Source organism: Balaenoptera borealis (genome assembly GCF_965194805.1).
Source record: "Balaenoptera borealis genome assembly, chromosome: 20".
Taxonomy (NCBI): domain Eukaryota; kingdom Metazoa; phylum Chordata; class Mammalia; order Artiodactyla; family Balaenopteridae; genus Balaenoptera; species Balaenoptera borealis.
In genome coordinates this window covers 23,466,769-23,484,382 of record NC_138879.1, presented here as the reverse complement: position 1 = coordinate 23,484,382, position 17,614 = coordinate 23,466,769, and the positions used below count along the sequence as shown (strand labels likewise).

At 45.6% G+C, this 17,614-nt stretch overlaps 1 protein-coding gene and 1 long non-coding RNA gene across 8 annotated transcripts in view; one reads left to right on the top strand and one right to left on the bottom strand.

The window, feature by feature from the left end:
- Positions 1-1,212: 1,212 nt before the first annotated feature.
- LOC309618619 lies at positions 1,213-13,977 on the top strand. Its single transcript, XR_014238561.1, has 2 exons — positions 1,213-4,401; positions 4,997-13,977. It is a non-coding gene; the product is annotated as an uncharacterized lncRNA (long non-coding RNA).
- Positions 12,247-17,614, bottom strand: part of SPAG9 (sperm associated antigen 9) — a 152,320-nt gene continuing 146,952 nt past the window's right edge. For all 7 annotated transcript variants that reach the window (XM_082372551.1, XM_082372552.1, XM_082372553.1 and 4 more), the window contains one exon: positions 12,247-15,886. In XM_082372551.1, the coding sequence (XP_082228677.1) occupies positions 15,771-15,886 (116 nt within the window). In that variant the 3' untranslated portion in view covers positions 12,247-15,770. The remainder of the gene's footprint in view (positions 15,887-17,614) is intronic.

The window sequence follows — 17,614 nt, the reverse complement described above, 5'->3', positions numbered from 1 at the left end:
CCCATCTGCTTGTGGCAAAATGAGAAAAATAAGGACAATATAGTGGGGTTTTCATACAGGTCAACCTACTCCATCTGAAGGACTGTCCTCTTACCTGAGTTGTGTATTTTCGTGTGTGTGTGTGTTTGTCTGTGTGTTTAAAAGGACCCTTCCTTTGACATTTCCTTTTAATGTCCTTAACTCAGCAAAATGAAAAACTGGTGACCATGTCAGAATCTAAATTGTTGTTTTGGAAATATTAGTGACCTGAGAAATCCTAAGACTGGGAGCCACTGAGCCAGCTCCTAGTTCTTGGTGGGACCTGGCATAGAAGTTGTTTTTTAATTGAGGGATGATATCTGAACAGCTGGAAAAGCCCAGGGGGGAGAAGGGGCTCGGCGGGGTTCCTGCCCAGACTCAGCCCCGCAGCCCCCGAGCCCAGGTATCCCCAGGAAACCTGAGCAGAAGGGACATTTGAGTAACGCGCAGGGAATTCTGAGAAAGGCCTCGGGGCTAATTCTCCATGCCACACACCCTCAGCTTCTTCTGTGGTCCAGAGACAGGCACAAATGTTCCCCTAAACCTCACCCCTGCCTTCCCCAGCCGTCTCAAGGCTGGTTCCAAAATAGCCCAAGCCCTGGAGTAGACGTCATGGGTCAGGCTGGCTGCCTGCCTCTCAGAGAGGGCACACTGGTAATGCCAAGGCCAAATATAGAGGGACCCAGGACACCGATGGGGGACTCCGGGCCCGGGGAGCCGCACCAGCTTCGAGATGCCTACCCAACCCCACCCGCGCTGAGCCCTGTACCCGCTAAACCCAGGCAGCTGGGAGGCAGTGCCTCCTGGCCTGGCCGAGGCCCAGGGACATGTCCTAACAAGTCCTGACTGGAGCTGGAGGGGGGCCGAGGGGCGCCGGCCTGGGCTGGGTGTGAGCGCGGGGGCACTGCCTCCGTCTGGGGTCTCTCAGTGCTTTTATAGGCGTCATTTCCCACAGGCTGTGTCTGAGATCAGGAGACTCAGGGGACAGAGGAAGTGGGTGCCTCCCAGGTGGGAGCACTCCTGCCCTCCTTTCTTCCCAGCTTCCAAAGGAGACCAAGGCCATAAACCCGGGGGTGGGAGGCAGAGAAGAGGGCAGGCAGCCAGGCCAAACCCCAATAAACTGCTGGCTCAGTCGAACTGCAAATAATTAGTCCTGATCGCCAAGGTTGCCTCCACCCTCCACTCCCGGGAATTAAAAGTCAAAGGGCAGAGCTGCTGACGCAAATGTCAGGGGAGACGGGTGGTTTGGAACAGCTGGGATCCTGCTCCCCGGGCTCTGCCACCCCAGTGCCCTGGGCACGGCGTCCTCCAGGCCAGGGACCGAGAGCCCAGTGTACACGCAGGGAAGGGGGTCCACTGCCTCTCCCTCTTCCCGGTTCTAAGGTCAACCATATTTGATTGGAGGTTAATCAGAAATTCCCATGACACGGCATTGCCGATGCCTGGGGGCCTGGGGAGAAGCAGCGGCTCAGCATCTTGTGAGCCCCTCTCCCTCCCACGCCTAAAAAGGAGGATGAGAACTCCACCCTCCCTACCGGGGGTGGGGGGGGGCGGCTCCCTAAAACCCGATGTGCGTCCCGCCAGGTCCACCCTCCAGCGGGCAAGCCCTGGGCAGCTGCACCGTGGTCTGTGCACCAGTGGCGACCCCCAGTGGTTAGTGTGGGACTTAAACTTGGGCTACTGCAGACCCAACCCTGAGCCTCAGCCCAGAGCAGTGGCTGGGGAACTCCGGGGTGTGCAAGGTTTAGGGATTTGATTTTGGTAAGAGGGCTGTTGGCATTTGGAAGTATTTTTGGATGTGCTGATTTTTCCTAATTGAACTGTGGCTGGATCTAGGCCTAAAGGTCCCACTGTTGGCAAATCAGCTTCAACATGTCTAAGAACGCACTCATCTGCTAGCCCTGAAACTGCTCCTCCTCCTGACTTCCCTGTTTCTATTAATAGCATCACCACCCTCCCAGTCCCTCAAGCTCTGAACCTCGAGCCTCCGAGTCATCTTCCACTCCTCCCCGCACCGGGCTGGGCGCCTGGTCCTGCCCCTCCTCACTCTGCAGGTCACTCAACACCCTTCTCCCTGGTACTCGTGGCCGCTGCCCCAGTTAGTCGGCCTATCGCCTGAGCTGTTGCCATCCTCAACAATGCCTCTGGGTCAGACCTGGGTATGTGACTGGTCCTCCACTTACTCGCTGTGTGACCTTGGGCAAGTTACTTATCTTCTCTGAGCTCAGCTTCCTCAGTTGTAAAATGAGGATAATAATTACAGTCCCCACCTCACAGAGCATTGCAGAAATTAGACGATGGAATGTACATAAAGAGCCTATCCCATAGGAAATGCTCAATGCATGTGAATTATTAGAGATCATCCATCCAGTACAACTTCTCCAGTTTAAACAAGTAAACTGAGGTCAGAGGCTGGAATGAGAGCTAATGTCTGGCATTGAGTTCCAAGTGCCTTTACAGCACGCTACAGTGCAGGGCGAGTGGAAGCTCCTGGAGTCTTGAAGCTCCTCCACCACCGTCCCCATCATCATGTTCTAAACCCAGAACCAAAGGCCACCTTCTGAGTTCACTGGACCCACCTGCCTCCTTCAGGGGCAGGTATGCCTGGTAAGAGTTGAGGTCACTCAGACATAGCAAATATTTTCTGGGATGAGACAACTACAGATCACGTCCAGTGGCTGTGAGTCAGGGCGACCCATCTACAAGGTGCTGAGTGAGGTCCGGCACGTTGACCTGGCCTCCTCGGGGCTGCTGGACATGCAGGGCTGTGGCCATACAGCAGAGGTCAGAGGAGGGCAGGCTCCTACTCTTGCAAGCCCGCCCTCACGTCGCTCTGCCGACTCACACCCACCCCGCCTCCAGGCCCCTGGGGACTTCGCTTGGGGGTCAGAGGGAGGGCAGGCTGATTCAGCCAGCTTCTCATCTAGGCACAAATGGGCACCTGGCATCCACAGCCTCATTAAAATTGAAGGTGGGAGCCTTGTTCTGGGAAGAGATTTTCAAAGGGACTTCTTAATTTTTTAATAAATTTATTTATTTTTGGCTGCGTCGGGTCTTCGTTGCTGCGTGCAGGCTTTCTCTAGTTGCTGCGAGTGGGGGCTACTCTTCATTGTGGTGCGCAGGCTTCTCACTGCGGTGGCGTCTCTTTTCGTGGAGCACGGGCTCTAGGTGCGCCGGCTTCAGTAGTTGTGGCACGCGGGCTCAGTAGTTGTGGCTCGCGGGCTCTAGAGCGCGGGCTCAGTAGTTGTGGCGCACGGGCTTAGTCCGCGGCCTGTGGGATCTTCCCGGACCAGGGCTCGAACCCGTGTCCCCTGCACTTGCCGGCGGATTCTTAACCACTGAGCCACCAGGGAAGTCCCTCAAAGGGACTTTTCCCCACAAAGGAGCAGCAGCAAGAAAAGCAGATGACCCAGGTTCAAACGTGGGCCTATCCTAGGGCCCTTGGACACGTACTGTCTAAGACGGTGGCTCTGGAAGAGGGGTAGTTTTGTCCCCGAGGACATCTGGCAATGCCTGGAGACAGTTTTGGTTGTTAGAACTGGGGAGGGGTGGTGTGCATGTCCTCCTGGCATTTAGTGGGTAGATATTTAGCAGCCAAGGATGCTGCTAAATATCCCGTAATGCACAGCACAGACCACACGACAGAGGATTATCCAGCCCAGCGTCAACAGTGCCCAGGTTGAGAAACCCTGGTCTAAGAGCCATCTGTCCAGCAGGGGAAACCCTTGCCTCACAGCTGCCTTGATGATCGAGGGAAACAATGCATGTGAAGAGCCAGGACTGGACCTAGCTCATGCTCTATGTCTGCAAGGGACCTTTCTTTGCTGAGGCCTTTTCTTGGCCTGGGATACCCTTGCTGGTGGGCGGAGGTGGAGTGGGCACACCCCCTCACATGAGAATTGATCTTTCTGAATTGATCTGGGTGTTTCTGCCCCACACAGCCTGAGGCAGAGTTTCTAGAACAGCCTGGTGCTCACTTGCAAACCCTTTCAACAAACAGAAAGCAGGCTCTGCAGGAGAAGCCCACTGTTTCGGCAAGTGAGTTCCGTAGGGAAAACGGGGCACTTGCCATTGCACCCGTGCCTCTCAGCCCTTGGGCTCATCAAGTCTCCCTGTGACCCACCCCTTTCACTTGAGTCTGTGAGGCAGAGAGATGGGAGAGGATAGGAGGCAAAAAACACCGCCTCCAAGCTGTCCTCAGACCCAGCAGATGCCCAGCAGGGAGGGAGGTTTGTTTAGAAGCAGCCCCGCGCAGAGGCTGCTGTGAAGCAGAGTCAAGGATCTGGCCAGCCCTCCCTGCCACTCACCTCAGCTGGCACCTGGCTCTCCTTCAGCCTTAACAGCCGAGGGGTCAAGTGTCTCCTCTACAAAAATCGGTCCCAAGTAAGTCATCACCTTCTCCTCTGGGATGGGACTGGTGAACCCAGATCAGAATCCCCACACCCTGGCCCCTGAGCTCTGCTTTGCTGGTCTACCAGCTCAAGCATGATAGATTATCGGATTATGGCTCCGATGGGGGTGGAAGGGTCAGGCCAGTTGACAAAGATGGGACCCTGAGACCCCTTCTGGCACTGCTCATTTGTGGGGTCTGGGGGACCTGGGGGATTAAAATCACACCCTCCTTCTCTGGGTCTCAGTTTAAGGCACCTGTTCAATGGGGGACACCACCACCTTCCAAACCTCACTGATGGCAGTAGGCCAAGGTGGGGGTGGGGTTTCTGAGTCTGGAAATCCAGACTCCAGGACAAGCCCAGACACGCAGCTGTTCTCAAAAAGGAAGCAGCAGCAGTGGGGGAAGGGCAACACACCGAGAAGAGGGGAAAGAGGAGACCGAAGAACTTCCAACTGATTGAGCACAATTGAAAGGGCCTAACGAAGGATGTGTTCTGAGTCTCCAGGTCAGAGCTGCCTCCTGCCACAGGAATCTCTTTCCTGGGGAAACACTGTTTTTTTCCTTTTCTTTTGGCTGCGCTGCTAGGCTTGTGGGATCTTACTTCCTCAACCAGGGATCGAACCTGGGCCCTCATCAGTGAAAGTGCAGAGTCCTAACCACTGGACCCCCAGGGAATTGTCTCTGGTGAAACACTTACGGGCTTCCTGCTCAAGGGGTGATCCCATCATGAAAGTTCTAGGCTCAAGCTGCTCACCAAAAGTTCCTTCCAAGGACCCTCATCCCTCTGGCTGTTCCAGCTTCCAGCTTTCCTGTCACTTTTTTTTTTTTAATAAATAAATAAATTTATTTATTTATTTTTGGCTGTGTTGGGTCTGTGTTGCTGTGCACAGGCTTTCTGTAGTTGCGGCGAGCGAGGGCTACTCTTCGTTGAGGTGCGTGGGCTTCTCATCGCGATGGCTTCTCTTGTTGTGGAGCACGGGCTCTAGGCACGTGGGCTCAGTAGTTGTGGCTTGTGGGCTCCAGAGCACAGGCTTAGTAGTTGTGGCACACGGGCTTAGCTGCTCCTCAGCATGTGGGATCTTCGCGGGACAGGCTTGAACCCGTGTCCCCTGCATTGGCAGGCGGATTCTTAACCACTGCGCCACCAGGGAAGTCCCTTTCCTGTCACTCTCTAATGCCACAAACTTTCTGACATCCTCCCCTCCCAAACCAAGTTTTTCTCCCAAGCTTTTCCCTTCTTCAACTGGCTTTACACTGGGTGCTCCCAGATGGTGGGATCTGGCCTGTAGCTTGGCACAGGTAGCTGAGCAAAGATGGACATGCTCCGGGTGGTATGTGGTTGGTAGGAGCTGTCTCTCTGACCCCAGGCAGGGAGAGGGGGAGTGAGCAACAGAAACTGTGTATGAGGCCTGTCGGCCCCTCATATCCACCCAAGGGCCCTGGAGCATCCCTGAGCCCTCTCAGGCACTGAACTCCCCAGGCTTGAGGATGGCAAATATCCCTCTTCTCCAGGTCTGTGGCTACTCCCGTTCCCATTTCACCCGTGTGTGTGTGTGTGTGTGTGTGTGTGTGTGTGCACGCGCACACACACATGCGTGCACACACACACACTGACTGGTTTATAGCACTTGAAGGCCAAGGGGGAGGTGGTATGGGTCCTTTACCCTGTGCACTCCCTGCCCCATCCAGGGCAGCTGTGACCACCCCCCCCACCCCACCAGTGTTGGCCGGCCTTATCTCCCTCCTTGGGGCCCTCACCTGCCTCCATTAATGCAGTAGTATCTCACAATACCCCTTCCCCATCAAGAGGATCCGACAGCTTCTTGCAAATTTGGTGGTGGTGTTGGGGTAATAAGCCCTAATTTCCACTCTTTTGCTCCTGATGTTTAGAACATGGGGGCAGAAAGGGACCTTGAACTCACCCAACCCCCTGACATTTTCCAGAATAGAAAAATGAGGGCCGGAGAGAAAATGACAGCCTAAAGCTCGTGGCTACTCAGAGCAGCTTGGGACAGGGGTCTGAGTTTCCTGGCACGAGGCCCAGAGTGTCTGGACGCACTGTAACTCAGCAAGCCCCTCCAAGAGTTAACTGAGTGCTGGTGTGCAGGAGAGGCAATTGGAGATTTAGTCCAGTCACACAGATTCTCTCCCTCTAATCCTCACGCCCTCCTCATTTCCTTTTCAGCAGTGGTTATAAAATCCAGGAAATAAATGTGGATTGATGGCCTATAAAGGGCTTAGTTGGTGCTGTGACCTACTGAGTTATGTAACTCCTATTTATTATCAGCCTTGGATGAAGTTTCTTATTGAAGCAACTCACTAAGCTGATTCCATGCCATTTCTTTTTCCCTTGTTCAGAGGTGGCAGTAGCAGAAATTCCTTTGCAACTTCAAAAACCAGAAATTGGCGGTATGGATACTTTCAAAAATTCCCTTCTTTAATCCTCTGGGCCAATGTTTCTCTCTTACCCATAAAAACGCCTGCTCACCTCAGCAGGGTCCCAGGCTCTAGACCACCTGCCTTCCCTTTGGGTTCCTGGGCTATAGGTTGCCTTGGCTGGGGAGGCTCAGAAACGGTGTTTTCCCTACCCCTGGTGAATGAAAGGAGTGAGAACTCAGGGCTATGAGAATCTAGAGACAGTCTAGTAGAAGGAACACTTCAGAGTCAATCTCTGCTGTTGGATAACAGCCACTCTGGGCCTCTGCTTGCTTGTTAGTAAAGTGAACCAGTTTACCTTATCTGTACACTTTGACCCCCAGTAGGCACCCGCCTTGATCTGGTCCGGCCTGCCTTGCTGGGACGGACAGCCTGCTGAGGATGAAGGGGTGGGATGAGAGGCCGGCAGTCTTTGGAAGGCTAAGCCCACCACAGCGCCACCTTGTGTTCAAAGGGCAGCAGAGCCCAGCCTCTCCATAGCAAGGCCACTTTCCGAAACAAGTTCATTTCCTGTTCCCCCACCCCTTTTCTGCTCTGGGAGGGGGTGGTACTGGGAAGCCAAGGATCTTCCCTAATTAAGCATCACTTCTCAGCCTTTTTCTTCTTTCCCCAAGTGATGCCATAAAAGGGCCCTAGGGAGAAACTCTCTGAAGGCTCAGCTGACATTCTAAAGTAGACTTTTGGAGACCTGTTCCCAGGTTCAGGAAGGGAAAGATGGACACCCAAGGGAAGCTCAGGACCCATAGAACTCAAGTGTCTCTCTTCTTAATAAGACATATTCCTTCCATTCACGGGAGTGATACTTTGATGCCTCAGGGACACACTGGTGCACAGGGACAAAGTGGTGCATCAAAGCAGTTGGTTTCACCGAGTGGTGTAGGCTACACGAATTCCCTCCATTAAGGGTCTGGCTGGGCACGAAGGCTACTAGTCCACACAACTCAAACTGCACATGGCACAGACGACCCAGCCTCAAAGAATATCACCCTAGAAGAAGCCTTAGAGCTCATCTGAGCCAAGTCCCAACTTTTACAGATAAGGAAAACTGAGGGTCCAGAGAGAGCGATGACTTTTGATGGATCAGTGGCAGGGAAAGGCTAGAACCTTTGGTTCTTTATGAAGACTCGGCTTTTGAGATGTTTTCTGGCTCCCATCATATCACACCAGAGTGGTCTTTCAAAGAAAGGGCTGTCACCTTGGCGCCCCAGAAACATGGACGTAATATGGGGCAGAATAGTCTGATAAACCCTCAATTGGGTAAAAGCCCAGGACTGGGTCTCTAAATCAGCCAAGGTCTGCCTTGAGGCATCTGCCCAGTTTCCGCTTATCTCCAGCCAGGCTCCTCCAGGAAGGAAGGATGTTTGAGATGCCTCTTAGAATCAACACTGGAGTCTTTTCTGGTGAAGAACATGCCAAACTTTTGCTCCTAGTTCCTTATTTACAGCCCCGGGCAAACTCTCCAAGATAGAAATGTAGATTTCCTACAGAATAAACGCCTGTTTCCACAGAAGCACAATGGGCCAAAATATAGCAAAAGGCCAGCAGCTGAAAATTCACTCCAGGATTTGTCACTTTGGGCTAGCCAAAGGTAAAGAAAAGTAAGTTTAATGAGAAAGGACAATAGGAAAAGAAATTGAGGCCTCAGTGGGGAAAGGACACAATGTTTGTTTACTGTTGAGTAGTACATTATCTCATTTAATCTTTCCAACAGTCCTTTGAATGATATATCATTACTACAATACTCCTGAGGACCAAAACTCAAGATTTTGAAAGACTGCTCCACTCTCTTTGGGGAGTATCTGTACCTGAGATGGCCCGCAAAAATCTTAACAGATGAGGGTTTGTGATCTTCCTTGGGCGGAGTAATGCTAAGTCTCTTAGTTTTGTTTTGTTTTTTAATATTTATTTGTTTATTTATTTGGCTGCACCAAGTCTTAGTTGCAGCACTTGGGATCTTTTAGTTGCGGCATGCGGGCTCTTAGTTGTGGCATGTGGATCTAGTTCCCTGACCAGGGATCAAACCCGGGCCTCCTGCATTGGGACCGTGAAGTCTTTCACCGTTGGACCACCAGGGAAGTCCCATAAGCTTCTTAATCATGTAGAAAGCATATAATCCTCCTTGCCACCATACCACACCCTGTTGTGCATCAGATGTTAATATTTTATTTAGTCCTGTATGTCTTCTTTCTACCTGTTTATATGCAGTGACTAGGAGTTTAATTCTTGTCATAAAGCATTATGAGCAACAGATACTGAAAAATTACATTCTGATGGCATCTAAAAATGTCAAGCTTACCACTGTTTTCATGTTGCAACATGTCCCTCGGTGTGCCTGCACAGGAATGAAATGCACTCTTAGATGAAAAAGACAATATGGATCTCCTCCTGTGTTTAATTTTCATGGAACACTTCTTTCCCTTCAACTGGGGAGTGTCGGGGCATGAGAGAAAGGCGTTCCCTGAAAGGTCCAATAGACCTGAGGTAACTCTTGTTTCCTAACACAGCTCCTTTAGGACAGCCAAGGTCTAGAACACTGATAAAAAAACTGGAAATAAGAATATTCTGTACTACATAAGCACTGAAGACAGTTTTCCCCTTGTTTTTACCACATTACAAAATAGCCAAGCAGACACCATACCAGTATCATTTTTCAGCTAATGCCTCAACGAATGGCCATAATACTTGACTCCACTTCACCATTTTCGTGTCTACTTTCCTCTCTTACCCTAATCTCCTTGAAGGTGTCTTACTCATCTTCACACACCTGATACGTAGGGACCGCCTGCCAAAGCCTGCTGTTGAGTGCCTAGTGGGGGTAGGTAATGTGCCGACTGCCATCACACCATTACTTCATTAAGCCATCACAAGAACCCTTTGGGGGATGTTACTCTCCTTTTATAGTAAGGAAACAGAATAGTTAAGTGACTAGTGAAGGGTCGCAAAATTAGGGAACGGTAGGCTCAGGACTTAACCCCAAATCTCCTGATCTGAGACCTAATACTTTTCCCAACACACTTGCAGTAGCCTCTAGTGTGGAGTTAGTCTGGTTATACCTCTGGTTATATGAGGACCCTGGGACTTCACTTATCTCAGCTAGACCTGTTTACCAACGGGCAAGGCCCCTCCTGTGGCTAGGCCTCTGGTTCACCTGAGGACAATAATATACTCCAAAGGGTGGCTCTGTGGATCACCTGTGAATTTATGGAGTAAACACCTTGAGAAGATTATTAGATGTTATGCATATGCAAGCTAGTCACAACAACTAAAAGGTTATAGTTTTTTCTATGGAAAAAATAGCCTTACCAAATGAATGGAGATGAAATATTCCCTTTAAGCTTTTAATGTAGCAGTAAGTTCAAAGTATCCTAAACTTCAATTATCCATAAATCAAAAAGGAAAGAGCATTGGGTTGAGTCTGGGGTGAACCTGCTAGCAGATCACCATGTGCTGGTAATAAATGGCTAAGAATGAAGAAGCTTTGTGCTCCTGGAAAACAGATGTTTGTGAATCCAGCTGGGCTGCTTGAGTTCCTCTTAAGCAGCTATTCCCAATAGAAGGATCAGAATCACCAGGGTAACTGTTTTACCAAACACACTAGTAGAATCTGATACTCCTGAGGTGAGAGGAAGAAGGAAATAATTTCATTCTGGAACTCGCTCCTGGCTGATTCTGGCCACACCTCCCTCTCCTGGCCTGGTTGAGAACTGCAGCTTTTCTGTGAAGTTGCTGCCCGCCCTGAGCTGTGACTTATTGGTCCATTTCTCCCTTGAGGCCTCAAATCAAACCATTAACTACTTTCTGGATGTGGGTGGGAGCCAGTGTTCTGCCTGGACATAAAAGCAAGGAGCTAAACTGTCTCCTTTTGCACAGTGACGTTCTGATAAATTGGATTTTCACAGTAATCAAATTCCACCGGGATTGGGCAACCCTGGACCTGCAAGCAGGTATGGTTGGTGTCTGTATAGACAACACACCAAGGCAAATTAGAGCCAGGGTCACAGAACCAGAAAGGTTAGAGCTAGGATTTTTTTAAGATCACCTGGATATATCAACCCTCCTTTAACACATGAGAACTAAGGTCCAAAGATGTTAAAGAAGTAGTCCTCAACCTAAGCAACACATCATGCTTACCTATGAAACTTTACAGATGTCTGGGTCCAGAGCCCATAAGAGAGTCAATTCAACAGGTCTGGGGTAGTTCGTTTCATGCCTTTGTGGGTGGCTGTGGAGTACTGTGTTGAATTGAGTGGCCGAGGGTCACAGTAGGGGCAGGGCCTGTTCAGGTCTACTGCCTTCTTTCCCACTATACCACTGTCTCTAAAGGAAGTGAGTTGTAAAACTGAACTGTATTAATTACCAAATATTTAAGGTATTCTGAGAAGTTCCCTAACTACAATACCTTTCCTAACATATTGGCCACTGCTGAAGATGGAGTCCGTGCTTTTGTGGTCACCAGGGCTCTCGTGCCCACACCGAGTGTGAGAGGCCTTGGGGCTGGTGACGAAGAGCTTGGAGGTTTAGGCAGTATCTTTCCACTAAGTTTTGAAAGAGAGTCTCACCACTGGGTGGGAGTGAGGGCTACAGTTCCAGGTAAGATTACAGGGCTCCTGTCCGTTCCCTCAATAAAATTAATATGAACGTTCGCTGTCCTGCGCTGTTAAACCTAGTCTCTCACTAGAGACTGGCTGAATCAGGAACATGATTAAATGAGGCTCAAAAAAAGTCAGCTTCCAAAACAGTGACTTGGCAGGCCCCAAAGGACTAAGGGGCAGTTAGGTAAGGTCCTGTAAAGTAGGAATGAGACAGGCTATTCATTATATTCTAGAGCATCCAACCTCACTGGATAGATGGCTGTGCCTTCATCTAGTGAACTGTCCTATCACATGCCAGTCAGGACTACTTTTACTATCATGTCAGAACCCCACAATCTTGTAAACAAAGCACATGACATTAGACTAAATACCACTGTACTGAATATGGATTCACATTGTGCTACCACATGATTAGTTTTATAATCATCCTTCCTTCCAGAGTCTCTCCCAAGCAAATGGATCACAATAAGCACACCATATTATTAACATCTACATTACAGCCTGCTTCTTATTACTGAGTAACCTAGCAAATGGTATGCTTTGGTATCATGTGTGGGTTGTTACTCAGCTCGCCCGTATTTCTAGAAAGCCCTATTGTCTATTATTCACATGTCACTTAAACGCGTGAGCCAAGCAGACATGTTCTTCATGTATTGCTCACTGCTCACCCTCAGCCAGTGCCAAGTGGCGACAGTCCTGACCCTTGGAGATGACATGTCTGATGGGAGACGATTATTGGACTTTCAAATATAAATCGAGGTCAGACCCCTAGGAAAGGCAAAAACAAAACAAAACACAGTCCTCATACATGTGTCATATACATATTTATATATATTTCATGTACAAAGTTACATTCCGAACCCCAGGGATTCCATAATAGAAATAAATACTGAAATAACTACATTGCTAAATGAGCTTTTTGCTCATAGAAATGAAGCATCAGCCTCTAAAAAAACAGCAAGTGGGACCCTCTAGAACCCATTTTTAAGATTATAGAGGCAAGTAAAATTCTGAATAAAATGTCCTGGACAAAAAACAAATTCAGACCATAAAATGGCTAAAATATATTCAAGTGTTGAGAAATGTATGACAAAATTAATAATAAAAACTTAATTTTTTAAAAAGAAAAGAAAAGACATTTAGTGTTACAAAATAGCATAACCCTGTTAGAAAAGCATTTATGATTTCCACATTTAATTCTCTCTTCTCTTCTATTCCCTTAGCACAAACTGGGACCAAAACGAGTCCCTTTCTCAACATGATCAATTAAGAAGAGCCCTAAATCTGGTTGAATCCTTTGGTAATGGTCATAATACTCACAAGGAAATAAATATTCAGTTCCACAGCATTTGCAAGACACACGTTCTTTAGGACAGTTAGTATTATGAGACAATTGTTTTGCTTTGTTTTGTCACTAAGGCAACCTATGTTAAAGGGTCCATTCTCACACGTAGGAAGACCTTTACAAGAAATGAACAACACAGAAACTGAGAGAATGTATTTTAACCTTTTCTATGCAAACACGCTTCATGTGAAAAGTTATGTGCTGCATATTTTGTATTCAAAATGTTTTACACTCTCAACAAGCTGCAGCTATTAAGATATTCATTCCTATTTAAAAAATTTAGATCCACACAAATTAGAAAAAAACACTCAAAACTGAGTTCCTAAAGAATATTCTCCCTTTGCCTCACAGGGATTTTAACCTGCATTGAGCAGTAAGTATTACGTTGATGTATATGATACTGTCATTTTTGTAAATCAGCAACGTTTGAACATCAGCAATTTCACATGGTTCAACATCATACATAACCCAAACGTAACAGAATGAGAAAATTCTCAGGTATTCCTTATTTCTTCCAATAGGGGTAATTTTTTTTTTTACATGGAGAGACCAACCTGAGGTACTCAAGCCTCTTCTTTACCACTGATGTGGTAGCTACAGGCAATTACACCAACCACTTGCTGCTTGCAAGAAGCTTACATTTTGGCATTTTCTTCCTAAGGCTACCACCTTGACCAAAGTGAACGCTACAAGAATATATAAGCCTATTGTTGGGGAAAAGGTGGAAGTAAAGCAACCTGCAAAAAATATTTAACTGAAATTACAAACATAAAGACAAGCTCTTAAAACAAATTTTACAGACATTTTTGTACTCTCTAGTCCCTGAAGTTAACAGGGCCACAGATATCTGACAATTTTAGATAAAATAACTACACACCTATATTCCTTAAGTTAAAGCCAGTAAGCTTAAAAAGAGCAATAAACAACCACTGTAACATGTTTGCATTTTTCATCTTTAACTCCTGATTTCCTAAATTACAGTCAGTCATAGAAACATGTAAAAGACCGAACAATACATGGGGTCTGACTCTGGGATGTTTACTTCTTGGGATTAAAATTCCCGAACACTTTGGTGTCTCTTTTTTGTGAATTTATACAACATTCCTCCAAAATATTTAATAATGTGGTTTTTTTTTTTTAAGGTATTGCCAACAATGGCTCAGATTTATAAAATAAAATAAAATAAAATAAAACATAGCTTATAAGCTATGGAAAAGTGACCTAAGTTTTGGTGCCCTGAAAAAAGTGACTAAGTAGCGCAAGTAAAAAAATTATCCTTTTAATACAGCTTTTACCAAAAGAGTTTTTTTTCTCCTAGCCATCTAAAGTGGCCACAATTGTACTGTGTACATAATGTGCTTATAGACACCTGTGGCCAAATGGATCCAAAGGCCTCCTCTGACGCATTAAATCCCGTGTACTTTATAATCTAGCCTAATCATCTATATGCTTAAAAGACACTGGTAGTACTTTTTACAAATATCTCTCCATTACAGTTCAAAAGAAAAGTCCTTGGTCCTTAAGGATGCTTAGTCAATCTGAGACTTTTGTTGTTTCCTTTTCCTGAAATAGTCCTTCCGATGACTGGCGGGGCCTTTGTCCAATAACTTCATATTTTAAGACAGTGCTTAAACTTATATTTAGTTTTGCTTAAAGTAATGGATTAAGAATGATAAATCATAAATTTTCAAGAAGACTGAGAGGGAAAAAAACTGCAGCATAATGGTTTTTTAAAACTTATTAAACAAGAAAATCAATTATACCCAGACTCTATTTTTTAAATGGGCATTGTGAGTGAAAAGATTGTAATGTCAACTTTTACTTTATGCTATTTTGGCTTTGTCTTCTTCTCCTTCAAAGTCTTCTTCATTGAGGATGGCCTTTTAATCTCAAAAGGGCACAAAAGCTTAAATACCATTTACATACAGAATATCAAGTACTGGCAGTTGTGTAGTTTTATACAGAACAAGAGAAAATACCGTTTCTAATTAAATCTCTTGTTCAGTTCATTAGGCCATACTCCATCACCACTACAGCTTTACTCTTACTAACTGATAAGAGCAGTCCAAGAACAACTGGTAAACAAGTAAATTTTTTACACGGAAAAAAACTCATCCAACCACCATCATCCATTGATACAAGAAATCCAAAACACAATTTCCTTAAAAAAAAATCCTCCCATTGCTGAAGTGTATCTTCTAAGCCTTATAAATAATAAACCTTTCAAACATGTCAGTATGAAAATGAGAGACTAGTCTCAAAAACAAACAAACAAGCAAACAAAAAAAAACAGAATATTCAGAGAAGCAGGCCTCATAAACTTTAGAGCTCTAGTAAGTCAGAAACAAGAAACTTTTATTTAAATAGTGTAGTCTTAATTTCTTTAATATAAAACCCCCCCCCCCGCAAAATCTGATGAAAACAAAGTTTTATATACCATATAAACAAGATTTGTCAGATTTGAAAGTGAAAGTTAAAGTAATTTACAGTTAGCATTTAGCCCTCTCGGGACATTTAGATAAATCCTGATAATCTACCTGTTGTTAGTTTGTGTCAATTTTATAATACATTGGGGAAAACTTTACTATTGTACTTAATGGTACAGTTTCATTTATCAAGTGTTTCCATTAATTCCATTATTAGTGATAGCTAAAAAGTGACCCCATCAAATGAAGTAAGTGACATTAGCTGTGGCAGAGTAAACCACAACTGGATTGCTTTCTAAAGTTCACCAGTTTGCAGAAAGTAAACATTCTTTGATTTGTTCATAATATACTGAAATTGCCTATAACACTGGTGCAGTAAAACAGCTAGTTCCTGTATTGTTACAGTAGGACAGATTTTATAGCATAGTTAACAGAAAAAAAATGCTCATACATTATGTGGTGAAACTTATTTCACAAAGAGAGCATTAAATAAAGGGAAAAAGGGAAAATAAACCATGCAGAAGAGATGGCTTCCCCGTCGCCACCTGTTTCCTATGGGTTCACTCACTACCATACATCACTTGCCACACTATCAAGTGACTCCTTTCCGCTTTGGCGACAGAAGGTTCGAGTGGAAGATCCTCTCCAAGAAGCTCTGATTCTCCACCTTCATCACCTGGTGGATGAAACGGAGACTCCGGTTAAGCATTTTGAAGATACAGGCTGATGTACATCAGACTCATGGTTAGTCCATGAGCAGCATGCATAAAATTTGTCTGACGCCCATTTCAGAGAACACAGTAAAAGAAATGCCATGAGTCACAATCTTCACTGCCTAACTTCTGAAAAAGACTACTGAGATCAATTTCTCATAGTTAAAATATTACAGGATATGAAAAAGGAAATGGAACAAAAAAAAGATCAAATTCAATTTTAAAAAAGTATGCTTACTATTAAAATTAACCTATGCTTTAAGACAAATTCTGCTTTTCAGGCTGGATTACCTAGAGATACTGACAAACCTGGTTAAGCAATTTTTATGTTATTTTTAGGATCCAAAATGGAAGAAACTTTCAGTGGAAATGAAAAAAACACATAAAGATTTTACTGACATACTCTTTAGTATGGTTCAGACTACCATGTTGCAATCGAAGAAAAAGTTCCAAAAATCACCCAGCCGAGTGAAGGCCATCTCTATAAAGGAATTCTGCACCAACAGTCAGTTCACTTTGAAGTGACTCCATTCCTACTGACATCACCATTCCTATACTTAACATTAAAAGCCCTGCCTTAAAAATGTGTCAACAAGCCTTCTGCATCAGAAATTTTAGTTTATACTAATTATATGTGGCACATTGTCATTTATATGACCCTAAATTTTATATTCTTTTTTTTTTAACAGAATTAAAACTAAAGTATTAGTCACCAGTCTACATTATATTCTCTAAAGCCTTACGTTTAGAAACTTTTTCAATCATTGTGATTTTAGGCCAGTCCAAAAGGTTCCTTTATTTATAGCAAATAAATAAATTTACATCACAGTGCTTTACAGATTACAAAGCACTACACTTCCACAAACATCAGTTCTCTGTGTTTTCTTTGAAACCTCTCTGGCCATTCCTTCTTAGATCCCTTCATAAGCTCTAATGATTCTTTAAATGGAGTATTAAAACAGGGTTCTATCCTAGAACCTTTTCTTCTGGCCCCTACATATTCTCCTTGGGTGAACTCATCAACCCTTGTGACTTTTAGTGCCACTGCACGTCAGTAGTCCTCATATTCCTCCCTCCTGAGACATGAAACCCTTATACCCAAAAGCCCAATGGACATCTTCCACCTAGATAACTCCCAACTTCCATGCACTCCAAGGTCAACATGTCCCACACAGAACTCCTCATTCCACTCCCTCCAGATCTGCTGCTTCTGTTCTGATAGTCATTAACTCTAAGTAAATGGATCACTACCTCTTCCTTCACATCCTGTTAGTTACCAATTCCCCATCGTAGTGCTAGTCTACTCCTACCGTTTCTACCTTACTCATTCATTTTTTCCTAACCCATTGCCTACCTCTAGTCTTATACCTCCAATCCATTTACACACACATATAATCATATTGCTCTTCTATTTAAAGTCCTCCAATAATTTTCCTTTGCTTTAAAGTACAAACTCCTTAATTAGGTATATAAAGGCCTCCCTCCATTTCTAGATTTATCTCTGGTCAAATTTATATTTGCTTCTACTCCATGCTCCAGTCATTTTTAAGTAGTTTTTCTTCGACTAAGGTGGTTTCACATTTCTAAGCCTTGGTCAAGCTACCTCTTACGTTGGAATGCCAGTCTCCCCAGCCTTCCCCATACCATCCCCACCCCAATTCTTCAGACTCAGGCTCTTCAGTACTGAGTCA